The sequence below is a fragment of the Stegodyphus dumicola genome, chromosome X1, assembly GCF_044657685.1.
Source record: "Stegodyphus dumicola isolate Sdum_Otavi_A_Nest chromosome X1, ASM4465768v1".
Classification (NCBI taxonomy): domain Eukaryota; kingdom Metazoa; phylum Arthropoda; class Arachnida; order Araneae; family Eresidae; genus Stegodyphus; species Stegodyphus dumicola.
In genome coordinates this window covers 49,859,704-49,875,254 of record NC_140780.1, presented here as the reverse complement: position 1 = coordinate 49,875,254, position 15,551 = coordinate 49,859,704, and the positions used below count along the sequence as shown (strand labels likewise).

The window sequence follows — 15,551 nt, the reverse complement described above, 5'->3', positions numbered from 1 at the left end:
TGCCGGCTCGATTATTCGCCGTCCTTTCCATGTGACAACGCTTCAACTAGCAGTCAGGCAATGAGGCGACGTGGCACCAAATTATACTGTTTAATGCTTGCACCTTAATACCCAATAGCTAATTCGAATAGATCGAATTTCCAAAATTCTCAGGTGGCCCGCGTGTGGTCTGGCCTGCCGTTGGGCCCACGGTGGCCAGCCGCATGAATTGGGGAAAACCCTAATTTGTTTTTTATGGCCATAAGCCCGGTCGACGGGCAAACGATGCATATGGTCAATATCGTACTAGGAAAAAGGAATAGTCGTGCGTTTGTTGTAAATTATGTTGAGTGCAAGCGGTGATTTTATCGAACCTACGACTGACGATTTCCAGGCGGCCAGGCACTCGAGGCCCCAATAGTATTTGGTTTACTGAGCTGCTGACAAAAGATATATATTGCTGGGCTAAGTGGCCAAGGAATGTTGCGTGGTTTTCCAGAGATTTTTTTTTTCCCTTTGGAAAATCGCGAGCCTCGGAGTGGGCTTTAGTTGGGCGAACATTGACCCATCTCTGGATCTTTGACGACCCAATTAGAAGTACAAAACTGCCCACACATAGTGGAGAAAATCCGCGACTTTTGGGAAATGAATACGCCCCAGTCGACACTTTTTGAATATATAGTGCATGACCTAGTAATGAGAGACCGTTATTGAACATTTAGACGACGGTGTGAGTTTTACTAAGTTTAGAGCTGACTGCAAGAGAGAAAGAGTACTGTTAGTGTGCAAGTATTCTGTGTGAAGTGCCTGTGAAGTGTCACGTCGGTAGAGTTCTAACATAACGAATTATCTGAGCACGCATTTCTTCTGGTAAGTGTAACAGTAGTAAAAAGTTTCTTTCCTTCTAAAAAGGTGGTTAGCATTCTGAATTTTTATTTTTTGTCCATCTAAATATTAGATACAATGGATATGGAATTCAGCAATTCATCTGATGAATCTGTATCTGGAATCATGAGAAAGAAACGAAGAAATAGAATACTTTCATCATTGGACACGCAACTGATAGAAATACCATGGAGGAAAAAGTTTGGAAGTGTGATGTATTTGATCAAGATGATGATGCGGAATGGCGGAAAATAGCAGAAAAATCTGCATCAGAGGAAGAGTATTTGGAAGAAGAGCTACTGATCAAAGAGACGGGCTGCAACGATCCTGTTGCATTACATAAATTATTCTTCACGGATGAGATATTGGAGATTATCATTGAAGAGACGAATAGGTACGCTGAACAGTGCATAGTGAATGTGGCATGTGGCAGGAGACGACATCAACAAGCATGGAACTCCGTTACAAAAAGTGAATTGAATACCTTTACTGGTATTTTGCTTATTGTGGATGTAGTGCAGGTACCCGAAATTCAACTATCTTGGTCCAAAAAGGGGAAGTATGCGAATGCGCATATACAGAAAGCAATGAAACGTGAATGATTCTTAGCAATATTGAAATACTTGCACTTTTCCGATAATGAAACAGCTAGAACCGAGGATTGGTTACATAAACTCCGAAATGTAGTAGATAAAATTCTTCGTACATTCAAAGATGCAGTAAAACCCGGTAAAAATATAGTAATTGACGAAAGCATGGTTCCGTGGAAAGGACACCTTAGTTTTCGTCAATATATAGCAGAGAAGCAGCACAAGTACGAAATAAAAGAGTACATACTCTGCTTTCTGATATACATACAATATGCATATTTATTCCCAAAAAAATGAAACGAGAACTGTAAAAACACATTCTCATGATGTAGTTCATGAAATTGATAGGAGATCTATTATTCAAGGGCCAGATTTTATTTACCGACAGTTTTTATACAAGTATTCCTTTAGCCGAAGATCTTCTCACTAAAAGAACATATATTTGCAGTACAGTCAAAATGAATAGAAAATTTCTACTGCCGCAGGTAAAGCAAAAACAGAAACGGGGCGACATTATACCTCTTGAAAATCGGAGCGGCGTGAAATTTTTAAAGTGGACCAACAAAAGACACCTGTGCATGTTAACCACTTCGAGATCTCACAATTGCACCATTATTCGTGGAAAAGATGATAAATTAACCCTTTAACTATCAAGTTATTTTAATGATTTGTGTACACAAATTGTCAATACGTAATACATTTCCCAATTACATACAAATGTAATATGTTTCCCAATTACATTTTTATAGAGCAAATATGAGTTCCAGAGTAACTTGTCTAATAAATGTAAAAATATCTTTTTATAATACTTTTTGTGACATTTTCGGATTGTTGGATGAAAGGATATTTCCCGATCACAGCGATCTACACCACCCATAGTTAGATTGTAGTCAGAAACAATCTTCGACTTGAGTATATCTTCATTTTTTTTTTTTTTTTATTATTTTTGAGGCTGACCATGGAAGTATCATGAATACTGCTCATCAAACACACATCCTTCTTACCTTTCCACCTTATAGCCAAAATCTTACCTCTTTAAAAAGCTATGATTTGACCTTTTTGTAATTTTCTTTTAGCGAATTCTGTAGGTAAATCTTGTCTGTTTATCTTTACTGTGCCATAAATATCTGTTTTTTGGGCTATAAGTAAATCTGCAAGCTCGGGTGACATGTAATAGTTATCTACAGTCACACAATAACCATTTCCAAGAAAGCGAGACAATAGGTGCATGACGACTTTTGTAGAAAGTCCATAATTTGTATACAATTGATATAAGACAGTACTATTTCCTGTATAGATAATGAAGTCACAAATATACCCTGTTTCTGCCTCACAAAGCATAAAAAAAAATTGATTCCAAATCGTGCACGTTTGATAGGAATATATTGTTTTCAAGATAACCTTCCTTTATAAGGCATCAAGCTTTCATCAACTTTCATAACCTTTTCTTCTTTTCTTTCAGCTTCATTATTGCAAAAATGTAAATATCGAAAAAGCAAAATAAAACGATTTACGGGCATTACTTTTGAGTAAACTGGAGTATGCAAAATTCTTCAATGACACCAGTACATAGCCTGATTTGGTTTTTGGACAATACCTTGAAGAATTATTAGCCCAAAGAATGGCTTCATTTCTCTGTCATTTGTAGGGATCCATTTTTAGTGTGGGAACACCTTGATATCTTTGCCCGATTTGCTTTTCTTTCTTGTTCTCCATAGTTGTTCATTTCTTTGACAATTATATTCATTAGATTTGAATACAGAAACATTTCTAGAATATCTAAAGGAGTGTAGTTAATGTTTACAGGAAAAGTTACACCTGGAATACCTGTAAAAGGGAACTGCAGGGGCCCTGATCGGCCAGAAGCAGTTATTTCACACTAGTCTCTCACATTTCCTATAACATCATCACCGCTATCCGTTGATTCACTGCTACTTTCAATGTCACTCTCTCCAGTTTCACTTGCGTCACTAGTATCGATGCTTTCAAAATCTTCATCTTCGGTTGAAGAATCTAAATTATCTATATATCGTTTCAAAGAACTGGACGCCATTTTACAACAAAAAGATACAGGGCACTTTGAACCAAGGAACTTCTAACCTCTAACCTTTGAAATCTTCAGTAAAGTGCTGCCATCTATTGAATTGAGCGCACATTAACTTTTCACGAGATACAGTCAGGTTTGACAAAGAGATGAAGCCGAAATAAACATCTCCCGATATATATTCGGGTATAACAATACGATGCACTCAAAAAAAAATTACCCCGAGTAATACTTGGGTGTGACATTTTCGAACACCAGTGCTGTCCCGAGATTATCTCGGGCATGACAGTTAAAAGGTTAAAACCAGATACCGTTTTTTCTTACAATAGTGTGAAAAAGGGAGTTGATATATCTGACCAAATGTGTTCCTATTATAAATAATTACGGAAAACGGTAAAATGGTATCAAAAAGTTGTCATAAAGCTAATATGTGGGACCTCTTTAAAAAACGTGTGGTACATCCACAAAAAGTGGGGAACCAAGCGTTACCAAATTTTAAAATTTAGAGAAAACTTTATTGATTATCTATTAAAGAGTGTTGAGAATTCGCCCTAGTGAAGAATTAATAGTAATTAGATGGAAAAACATTTTTTAAGTTCACACCAAAGATCTGTGAGGAAGATGAGGAAAAGATGTAAAGAGTGTTAAAAACGCTTAACAAACTTAAAAGATACACAGTACACCACAAACAAAACAAAAAAGTAAAGACCTTTTGTAGCAGTTGTCCGGATAAGCTGGCACTTTGTTTTAAAATGTTTTTAAAAATTGCATCGGTAGAATAAGTAGTTATATTTAATGTATTGATTAAATTATAAGTTATGTATTTTGTGTTAAATGTTTGATTATAAGGTAGAAATGTTAATGTATAATGTTAAAATGAATAAAATTACATTTTGTACTACGTATTTTTTGATATACAAACGTGGCCCATCGGTGATGCATGCCGCCCCACGGAACAATCTAGCGTGGGCCACCGGTGGGTCAGGCCACCCCATGAAACAGACAAGCATGGGCCACCGGTGTGTCAGGCCGGCATCTACCTGTTAAACTGCAAAGCAGATTGCATGATGGATACTGATGAGGTCTTTGATGTGAGGGATAATGTGAAGAAGCTTTTGGTTGAAACCATGGCAATTCCAAGAGATTATAATAGACGACTCCTTATTTTGCATGTGCTGCTTCACTGTTAAGCATGGGAAGAAGTGTCTCAGAATTTTGAGTCAATCTCGGAATGTATGGCCTCCAAGCATATGCTTTTGGTAGAATTAATGTTCTGTTTTCTGTTTTGGGAACTTCTAGTGAATCTCAGAATGTATAGCCTCTAATCTTATGCTTTCAGTAAAGTTAATGTTCTGGTTTCTCGGCATTTTAACGGGTTTCTGTTGTAATATTTTCATATTTTTTTCTTTTGGTTGATCTTGTGTATGTTTTTGAATGATGATAATTTTTTGTAGTTCTATAGAAAGAAATTTCTTTTGTACACTTGTGTCTACCGAATCCTTATTTAATCCTTATAGGTTTGGTTTGTTCTGGTATTTAAAATCTCCAAGTCCAAGTTTGATCTTCTGAATGGAGACTTTCTTCAAGGCACTCTTTGTCTTTTGAAAGATTTCCCAAGTTCGATCTTCTGAATGGAGACTTTCTTCAAGGCACTCTTTGTCTTTTGAAAGATTTAAGTTATTTGCTGAAAGGGTTTTGAAAGTTGAGAAAAACAAGAATAAATGTGTTGAAAAAGCATTCTTTTTACTCACACAAACGTTTTTATTCACACAAATTGTAGAAAAGAAAAGGATGGATCTGTCAGATTTTTTTAGAAAAAAGTTACAAAACATTCCTGCTTTCTGCATAATGCCAACAGTGTATCAAGAGAACTCTGATTAACAGAAAATTACACCTTCTTTTTTCACTTAGACTTTAAACAAAAGTTAAATTTGTCAATCATTTTTACGTCCTTTTTAGTATTTTTAAATTTTATGGATAAAATTGTTACTCATAATTATGAGGGCACCTACTCTTCTCTTAAAAAACATATTAGAGGGATCGATGTATTTTGAGGAAAGGGTCTTAGTCTTACAGTGTTAATCAGTTTCAGTTGTTGATTTAATTCAGCAGTTAATTTTCACACTTTTTTGTGATAGAATTTATTTCTCTTGTCAGATCAGGTATCATGGACATTTGGATCTAGCAAATCAGATCTTCAGTCCCAAATTTGTTGAGATGAGGTTTAAGTGTAAAATAATAAAATATTCCTTATTTATATTCACTTTCCTTTGGTCAACATACATATTGCAATCTGCTCACATAAACAAAATAACAAATCAAGTCCTCCTGAAGGATTTATAATAGCAAGTATTATAAACTCACCATCAGTTTTCTACTATTTATCGTGAGCACTATCTGCTGATAAATTTGATAAACTAAATTTTTGCAAGGCCAAAATAAATTTTCAATAGTAAGAAAGAACATTTTATAACTGTAACACTGAATTTTTAAATGTTAATGTAATTCAGACATCTTCAATATAAAAATATAAAATAAGGCTTTAATACTGCATAGGAATGGTATGCTTACCTGGCAATGCTAAGAAAGCCACATGAAGCTGTAGCATGAAGTGGTGTCCAACCTTCATTATCTCCTCGATTAACATCACACCCATGCTCAACAAGGAACTGAACCATTTCTAAATTATTGTCAATGCATGCCTACATAAAAATAAATAAATAAAATTTAAGATATAGTGCATAATACCAAGTAAACATTACTACAAAATAACTTCCACAGGCTACAAGTTAAACTACACAGCTAAACAATATGACTGCAAAATTTTATAATTAAAAAATAATACAAAAAATTTCTAGTCTTCAAAGCAGTTAAAACTACTGTGAATTACAAAAAGAAAAAAAAATCAACATTTATTTGACTTTAGTACAAGATTTTGGTAATTTCATGCCAGCTAGTTCAAAAGCACAAGCAAAATAATAATTCCAGTTTAATGCAGTTTGAATTACCTCTCGCTAAACCTCCACTGGGCTACTCTCTAGATGTTTAGTTCTCTTCCTAATCTACCACTTGATGGTATTATTACTGCAAGCGTTGCACTGGATAAAATTTCATACATAAATTTAAAAAATATTTGCTACAAGTAAAACATAAGATGTGAAACCACAAAAATGCCAAACAGCCAGCCCATTCACAGGATTTCAAACCTCAGACCACACCACACCACCAGCATTCAGCTAGCGACTGCTCGGCTACTAGTGTGCCTTGAATATAAAGAAATGAATTTCTAGAATCAGGCTAAATGCTGCAAAATCAATCACAGCCAGTAAAAGAAGTATTATTTACTGATGAGTTTTGCTATAATCTGAGTAGTGATTCTAGACATGTTTAATCTGGAGAGAAGAAGAAACACACAACTAGCTGTCCCTTGTTCACAAAATGTACTTTTCTTGCAACAGTAGTTTAATGGTTTGTGGAAGAAGCATGAGAAACGGTTGCATTGAGCTGCTTATCTTTCAAGGAGGTTCTGTAACCACTCAGAGATATGTAAGCGAAATATTACAACCCCAAGTTAGACTGTTAACTTTTCCATCACTTTTCAATTTCCATAAATTTGATTAATTTCAATATTTTACAAATAATCCAAATATTGTAATTTTTGTTAACTATGCTTTTGTACAAATTTCTATTAATAAATTTTCATCAAGTATCAGTTAGTTACATTTTATTTCTGTCATTATCCTTTCATTTCAATCAGTACAGTTCGTTCACTTTCTGTGGATGGTGGCTTGTTTATCATTCACGTGTTTACAGCTTCAATGGGTTTGAGAGAAACTGTTTTACCCCTCAAACTCTGCTGCTTTCCAAACAAAGCAGCAGAGTTTGAAGGCTCTAAGTTTCTTTCCAAACAAAGCTCGGAAATTTATTGAAAGCTTAGAAAGAAACTTAGAGAAGTAAAATTTCCTTATCTTAAGGATATGGGAAATAATCTTCTAGGGACATTGTAAATGGGTGTCTTCTTTCCTGGATACCAACTAACAAGATGCAACTTCTGCATTCCATCTTTAAAGTTTTACACATCCAAAATCCTCCCTTTGGGATACACACATTATGTTCACAGAAAGTTCTAAAATAATTTAATGAAATGCTCATTAACATTAATGTACACTAGCAGTCTTTGGATGTAAAGGAAATGACAACTGCAAGCTGAAGAAAAAGCAAAGAAAGCACTGGTCATGCCTGTAATAATGAAGTACAAGACTGAAATGAAAGACAAAATGTAATCTTTCTGCTGGCTAGAAACATGAGTTTTGAAATTGAATAGTTCATTGAAAGATGCATTCCTAAAAATTTGTTGTGCGGTTAACTTGTAATGAGCCCAAGTGGAAAAAACTTAAGCCTAAAAAAAAGTTAAAAGATCCTGACACTCTTGATAAGTGCAGCTAGAGAAAAAATGCTTTAAACTGGAAACTGTCAAAACACTGTGTCATTTACTTAATTGATGAACTAATAAAAATTGCAAATGTCTCACGAAAGTTAAAAAAAGACAGAAAAATGAGAGATGTTGAAACTACTCTTTCAGAACGGTTTCAAACTATAAAAATAAAACCTTATCCTGTTTCTAGAGCTCTTTTCACTATGACAGCTATGGAATTCATTAAAATCACCATAATTTTGGGGTGAAGTATTATACTTAAAATACATTGAAATGGTTCACCAGCTAATTCTGGATACAGAAAAGCAAGGATTTTTGTGGAATAGAGATTTCAATGTTCCTCCTCCTGACGAAGTGGCACTGAATTTCTCTTCTAATATGTTTGTTTTTCTTTAATTTTTTTAACTGGAGTATTGCTTGTTTGAAAAGTTTTGGTTTTTAACATTTTTTTTAAATTAGAATTATTTTAAATTTATTAATTATGAATTTCAATTTTTGGTCTTTGTGAAAAATTAGTTCTAAATTGCTTACTTTATGTCTTTACTGATAATTTTCAGCAGCTGAATGCGCAAAAATACTAGGCATGTTTATATTTTGTTTTTAAAAAATTGTTCTGCAATTAATATTTAATTATATGTTCCAGATATTATGTTCTTTGGCTAACTTCATTTTGTAATTTTCTTACACTTTTATATATATATAAAGAGTATGGAAGGAAAGCTTTAATTTAGCAAAATAATTTTAAATGCGGTAAAAATAAAATTAATAAATATTGCACATACTAGTGAAAGAGTAACTAATGAAAGTAATGAAATGTGTATGAATAAATTTAATACTGTACCATCAAATTAAGTAAAGCAAGACTAACTACAAACACTGATTAAACATTTGATTGAATCTCATAAAAATCTACAAATGCTTAGAATAGATCATGACAATTCAGCTCAAATAAAATTTAATAAGGAATATACTGACGATAACAGAGTGGGGGGATGAAATTTGCCCAACTTAAGCTTCATTAATTCAACAATGAAACTTAAACTGCACAAATTAACTTTATTGCTGAAGAATATTTTCAATAGTTAAGGCTAAAAACCGGGATATTCAGTGATCTACCAGGAGATCTGTCGAAAAACCGGGACTCTCCTAGCATAGCAGCTATGCTTCACTGATTTTACGGCAAAATACTGTATTCTTGAGAAAATTCTATCGCACAGCCACTGCAAGTAAATCCCACAAGGGCATAATTTAAAACAGTTTAAAACAAACAAAAATTTACATTATTTAGCAACAAAAACCGCTGAAACTTAGAATACGCCCAAAAGAATGCTTTAAAAAAATGAGGACGCTGCTTGTTAAAACTAAAGAACTGCTATGCGAACGTGTTTGCCAAAGTTTAATGCATTCTAAAAAAATATGGCGACTTTTATTAAGGTTGCGCTAACACTTTAAAAGTACTATGACATTTGGATGTACTTTTTCAATTATGTTAACCCTTTCGCACCAATCGTCACACATAGTACGTGCCAGCAAGAAACGTACTCATTTCCCGGCGTGCAAGAGCCAAGGAGGTTAGAATACATGGAGATGCCCTGCGCGCAGTCCAAGTGAAGCCAAAAAGGGGGGGAAAGCATGCCCTTAGTAGTCGTGGCTTTAGAAAGATTGACGAGCTCTTCAGCCAATGAGGCAGAACCTAGCCACACCCAGTTTCGTAAATTAAAGACCGTGGATTCTTCGCGCGCTTTTTCCTTCACTTTTTCCCGCCATTTCATTTTATTTCTACATTTTCTATCATCTTGTAGACGGCTGCAATATTGTTCCGAGAAGCAATTTTTATTCCTGCCAGAATGTTAAATTCCTGCGTTGCTTTCGGCTGTACAAATAGAAGAATAGCAGGATCCGGTATTACATTTCACAGGTAAATATTCTTTTAACATATATACTATCATTTATTTAATTATACTTTGCTCAAAGTTAGATAAAAATTTGCTGTGCATGTTTAAAACATATCCAAGGAAACGGCTGCAAGTGCTGATAATTGTATCAATTCTAATGATTATCAGGATATGAGCAATGCTCTTTAATTACCTTTATACTGTAAAATGAATGTTATGTTTTTCTCTGCACCTATATGCAAACAGTCATATATGGAAGCATTATAACTTCCCGCTAGTAATGATTAAGCATTTATATATGCATTTTTCTGACAAAATTCAAAGCATGTTATTTGGTAATAAATTTATGCTTCTAACTTTTACCTTTTTTTATATATTAGTACTTTTACAGAATCCAGTAATTTAATGCGGGGAAGATATGTGGCTATAGTTGCCTTACATGACCGAAATATAAATATGAGTTATAGTTAATTTGCTCATAATTTCTAAATTATTTATTTTAAAAAATCCAATTTTTGAAATAAATAACAAAAAAGAATGTAACCTTGTTCATACATTTCATAATAAATCGGTTTTCCTAGAACTTTAAAATATAATTTGTATGATTTTATAATATTAAATTATTATTTGAAACCTATAAATAAATCATAGTTAAGTGGAAACAGTACTTTGTCTGCATATGACCAAAATAACTGAGGGTATAGTACAATAATTATAACTGGTTCTTGCACTTGTGTACCATAAATATTTTTATGTACCATATAAAAGAACCACTCTCTTCGGGTTCCCTTTAGTAATATCCATCCTGACAGAAATGTTAATTAAAAATTGTTGAATAATTAATGCACATACACTGCTATTTGCTTAGGAGACAGATGCGTTTGTAGTTTGTAGGCCTTCTTAGAGTAACTGATTCATATTCATATACTATGTGAGATGTTAAGTTTAAATTATGTTGAATTATGTGAGAAGTTAGCATTAAACATTTTGTAAAATTATCCATATTTCAAAAGAATCAATCTTTAAGAATTTGACTATCTTAATTTTCAGAATGTTGAAAATTTTTTCCCTCTTACAGGTTTTAGATCATGATTAAATTTATGATACTCACCAACATAGTTTGCTTTACTGTATTTAGAATGTTTCACCAAAGATTGCTGTTCGAATGATTTTTTGTCGTGGGGCTATATTTCACCCCTCCTAAAGCTACTATTGCTCACCATTGGCTCATTGATAATTGTTGTACTTACGCCAAGATTTAAAACTCAACATCTCACATACTGCATGAATATGAATTACATACCATAAAAAGGGCCTTCCACAAAGGCATCTGTCTCATAAGCAAATAGCTGTGTATGCTTTGCATTAATTAATCAAAAATTTTAATTTATTTATGCACTAAAATTATTTGGTAATTTTATATGCCATTTCTGTATTGCATCATGTACTATAATCTATCATGTACTATACTAAAAATTGGATTTTAGATTGTTTTAAAACATTTATTTTTATACTTCTTCAACATATGGATTTTTCTTTTTCAGAATTCCTAAAGATCCAACTTTAAGAGAAGCATGGATTCAGGCAATACGGCGTAAAGATTGGAATCCTTCTGCAAATGCATTTCTCTGTTCTGAACATTTTAAAGAAGAGGATTTCAATAAAAGATACGCTAGCCACCTTGTAACGCTTAAAAAGGGTGTTGTTCCGAGCATCTTTAAAGAATTTCCATCTTATTTGCAGAAAGTTCAAAAGGTATATAAGGATGTGTTTTATTTTTTAATAATATTAAAGCATAATTAACTTAAACACACCAATCAAGTATTAATTTAGAATTCAAACAAAATCACTGATTTTTGTTATTTAAATTCTAAATTAATATTAAAGAATGTTTGTATATGATTTAGTGATATATTATGAACAGTCCTCTTCTAATTAAATAACTGTCTACCACTGGTAAGGCTAGTGCTTCGGTTTCTCACATCTGCTTGCAAATTCAGAAATAAAACCTTTGAGGAATTTTTAATTTTTACTTTCTTTGTGCATTGCGAGATTTGGAGGGCAGGGAGGAATTAATAATCTGTTACAAGTTTGTAAAATTTCTTTTAAATATTAAAGTCGACATATAATATTCATTTGATAGCTATTCAAGATTACAAGCTTATTTATTCTTACATCTGTTGCCCACCCAGGGGCGTAGCTAGAGGGGGGCAAGGGGGGACATCTATCCCCGGGCACAGAATCTAAGGGGCGCCAAACTGATGTTACGAAATTTTAGAATTAAATGTTTTCCATCCTTGGCAAGCAGTAGGGGGCGCGAAATCTTCAGTTGTCCTCGGGCGCTGAAAACCCTAGCTACGACTCTGTGCCCGCCAGCGGCCGAGCGGTAAAGTCGCTGAATAGTGGTAGTTCAGTCCGAGGTTCGAATCCCACAAACGGGCTGGCTGCATGGGCGTTTTCGTGGTTTTCCCCATGTGTAATGTGTGTACGAGCCAGTTTCCCTTAGAAAGTCCTCCACGAAGACATCCCTCTCCTTAGGCAGATAGCCCTCAAGGCTTTGCCATAATCACACACACACAGTTCTTACATCTATAGGTTGCTGTGATTTATTATTTTGTTTGCATTGAAATTGTCATGCCATATCCCAGTTTCTGTACATAAATTTTGATTCTTCATCTGTCATCACCATTACTGTCCCACCCCCCTCAGTTTCAAACACTTTCAATAGTATATGTTTGTTCTCTATTCCAGTAAACTGCTTTTACCTTTCAATTTTTTATAAAATAAGTTTACTCTTCTTTCTTTATCTTAGAAGTGTGCTCTTCAGAGACTTTTTTCGAAAGAATACGAGATTAAATTAGTGGATAAAATAAGCATTTAAAATATATTTTATAGCAAAAGGTTTTTCCCTTATGTTTCATTTTAAAATAAAATTATCATAATTCATTAATTTTACAAAAGAAGACTCTTTGATTCATTCCCCGGGGTGTTCTATTTCAAAATTCAGATGTGTCTTCTCCATTCTCTTGGATGTAAAATCAGTTCCCCGCTCTAACATTGAAAAGCATTTCTGGTGACGAGTCCCTCAATGGCTGATATATATTGGTAATCCAAAACTTCGTATTTAGCAAAATGTTTTAATTTATTGTAGCAACTAATTTTCATTAATATATTTCTCTCTGAATGCATGGATTCAGATTTTTTTTTAAATCAGTGTGAAACTCTATGTTATTAAAAGATTTTAAAAAATAATTTAATTTTTGAGAGGCCAAAAATTTTTTAAAACTGCATTCAAATAATCAATGTCCTACTGTGTAACTGATAAATGAACATATATATTTTTTAATACTTAATATTTGTAGATTTCCCTCTTTATACTGCAAAAGGAATAATGTATGTTACAAATAAAAAAATATTAAAATTACAGAAATTGTTAAGGCATTAGCTTTAAGCGCTTTGTCATAGCGATTAGCGCAATCATTACTTCTGCGAATATAAGAACATAAATGTAGAACATCACCTCCACTGTGATTATTAATTATCTCAAGAGACGATTCACTGTATATATTTAGATCAATAAGATGTTAAATAAGCTGTTCTAATGCACGTAAGTATTTCAGCGCTAATTTTTTTTTTTTTTTTTTTTTTTTTTCCCAGACTAAGAAAGTTCCATTTAAGAGACCTGCTCCTGCCAACTCAGAAACTAGAGAATTCATAGCTGATGAAACATGCAGTAATACAGAAGATTCTCCTGTAAAAAAAACGTTGAAAGTAAAACTGACGAAAACTTCTTTGCAACTCAAGAAGGCAAAAATTCAAGTTAAAGGGCTGCAACAAACAAAACGACGCTTACAAAAGCGATTGCTTTCGTATAAAAATATTCTACTCGAATTGAAAAATAAAAATTTAATTATAGATGAGTACTATGAACTTTTGAATAACATTCCAGAAATTTCCAAAGAAATTAATTTACATCTTAAGAAAAAACATAACAAATACTCCCCCCAACTTCGTTCTTTTGCATTAACTTTAAATTTCTTGTCACCCAAAGCATACTGTTACATCAGAAAGCAATTTGACACTGGGTTACCACATCCCTGTACCATTTCTAAATGGTATGAAAGTTTAGATGCATCACCAGGATTCTGCAAAGAAGCTTTAGCAGCTTTGAAAGCAAAAAGTTCAACAAGTCAATATCCAGTATTTTGTTCATTAATTGTTGACGAAATGGCAATTCGACAACATGTAGAATGGAATGGTGAACAGTATGTTGGATATATTGATATTGGAACACATTTAGATGGTGACGAAAGGTCTGTTGCAAAAGAAGTTTTAGTACTATTGGTAAATTGTATTAATAGTAACTGGAAGCTTCCAGTAGGCTACTTTTTTACAGCTGGATTAAGTGGAGAGCAGCGTGCATCAGTTATTCTTAATTGCTTAAGATGGTTAAGTGAAGCAAATGTTAATATTGTTAGTCTGACATGTGATGGTGCCGTTTCAAATTTCTCAATGATGAAAAATCTAGGCTGCAGTTTTGAATTGGATGATTTTAAAACTTTCTTCCTCCATCCCACAACACAGCAACCCATATATTTCTTCCTGGATCCTTGCCATGCTTTAAAATTGGTAAGAAATACTTTTGGGGACAAAGGTGTTCTAATTGACTATGAACATAAAATAATTCAGTGGGAACACATAGTTAATTTAAATAAATTACAAGAAGAAGAGGGCCTTCATTTGGCAAATAAATTGAAACGGCACCATGTATTTTGGAAAAAACAACCAATGAAAGTAAATTTAGCTGCACAACTTTTTAGTGATTCAGTAGGTGATGCTCTGCAGTTTTGTTTAGAAAAAGAAATTCATGGCTTTCAAAGATGCATCAGGCACAATACGATTCATCAAATTATTTAATAGGCTATTCGATATTTTAAATTCCAGAAGTATTCACCAGGCTTCCTATAAAAAAGCAATGTGCACTGAAAATTATTCCACTATTTTACAATTCTTCAGCGAAGCAAAGTTTTACATTGAAAACCTTTCTGGAAGAGAGAAAACACCTCTAGTACTTAGCAACAGAAAAACAGGTTTTTTAGGATTTTTAATCTGTATTGAAAGTAGCAAGGGAGTGTTCGAAAAATTAGTAAAGAAAGAAGAACTGAAGTATATACCATTGTACAAATTTAATCAAGATAACATAGAGCTTCTGTTTGGGTATATAAGATCAAAATTTGGCTGCAATAATAATCCAACTTGCAGGCAATTCATTTCTGCTTTAAAAAAAATTCTTGTTCATCAAGAACTAGAAATTAATAAAAATGGAAATTGCTCAGCAATAGAAAACTATAAAATCCTTGTATGTTCTTCACACAAAAATCCAACAGAAGGCATAAATAAAAGTAGCCGAAGAAATTTCATATTAGAAAATGAAGAAACAACTCATAATGATAATATATTGGCTGAACATGATTACTGTCTTTCTTTATATTTCCGACCTAGTGAATATTTAGAAGAAACTATTGCATATATTGCGGGTTTTATTGTTCGGAAAACAGAACAAACAATTTTCTGCTCTAAATGCATTGAAGCACTTTATTCATCAGAAAAAAATTGGAAATTGATAGATATAAAATCTAGCGGAGGACTTATATTTCCTTCTTGGGATACCATTAAAGTATGTAAAGAGACTGAGATACTTTTCAGAAGATATTTGAATATGT

The 15,551-nt window shown here is 33.3% G+C and overlaps 1 protein-coding gene across 4 annotated transcripts in view; it reads right to left on the bottom strand.

The window, feature by feature from the left end:
- LOC118195112 (protein phosphatase 1 regulatory subunit 12B-like) overlaps window positions 1–15,551 on the bottom strand; it is a 234,081-nt gene that overhangs the window by 149,114 nt on the left and 69,416 nt on the right. For all 4 annotated transcript variants that reach the window (XM_085807799.1, XM_085807801.1, XM_085807800.1 and 1 more), the window contains exon 2: window positions 6,070–6,200. In XM_085807799.1, coding sequence (XP_085663925.1) covers window positions 6,070–6,200 — 131 coding nt within the window. The remainder of the gene's footprint in view (window positions 1–6,069; window positions 6,201–15,551) is intronic.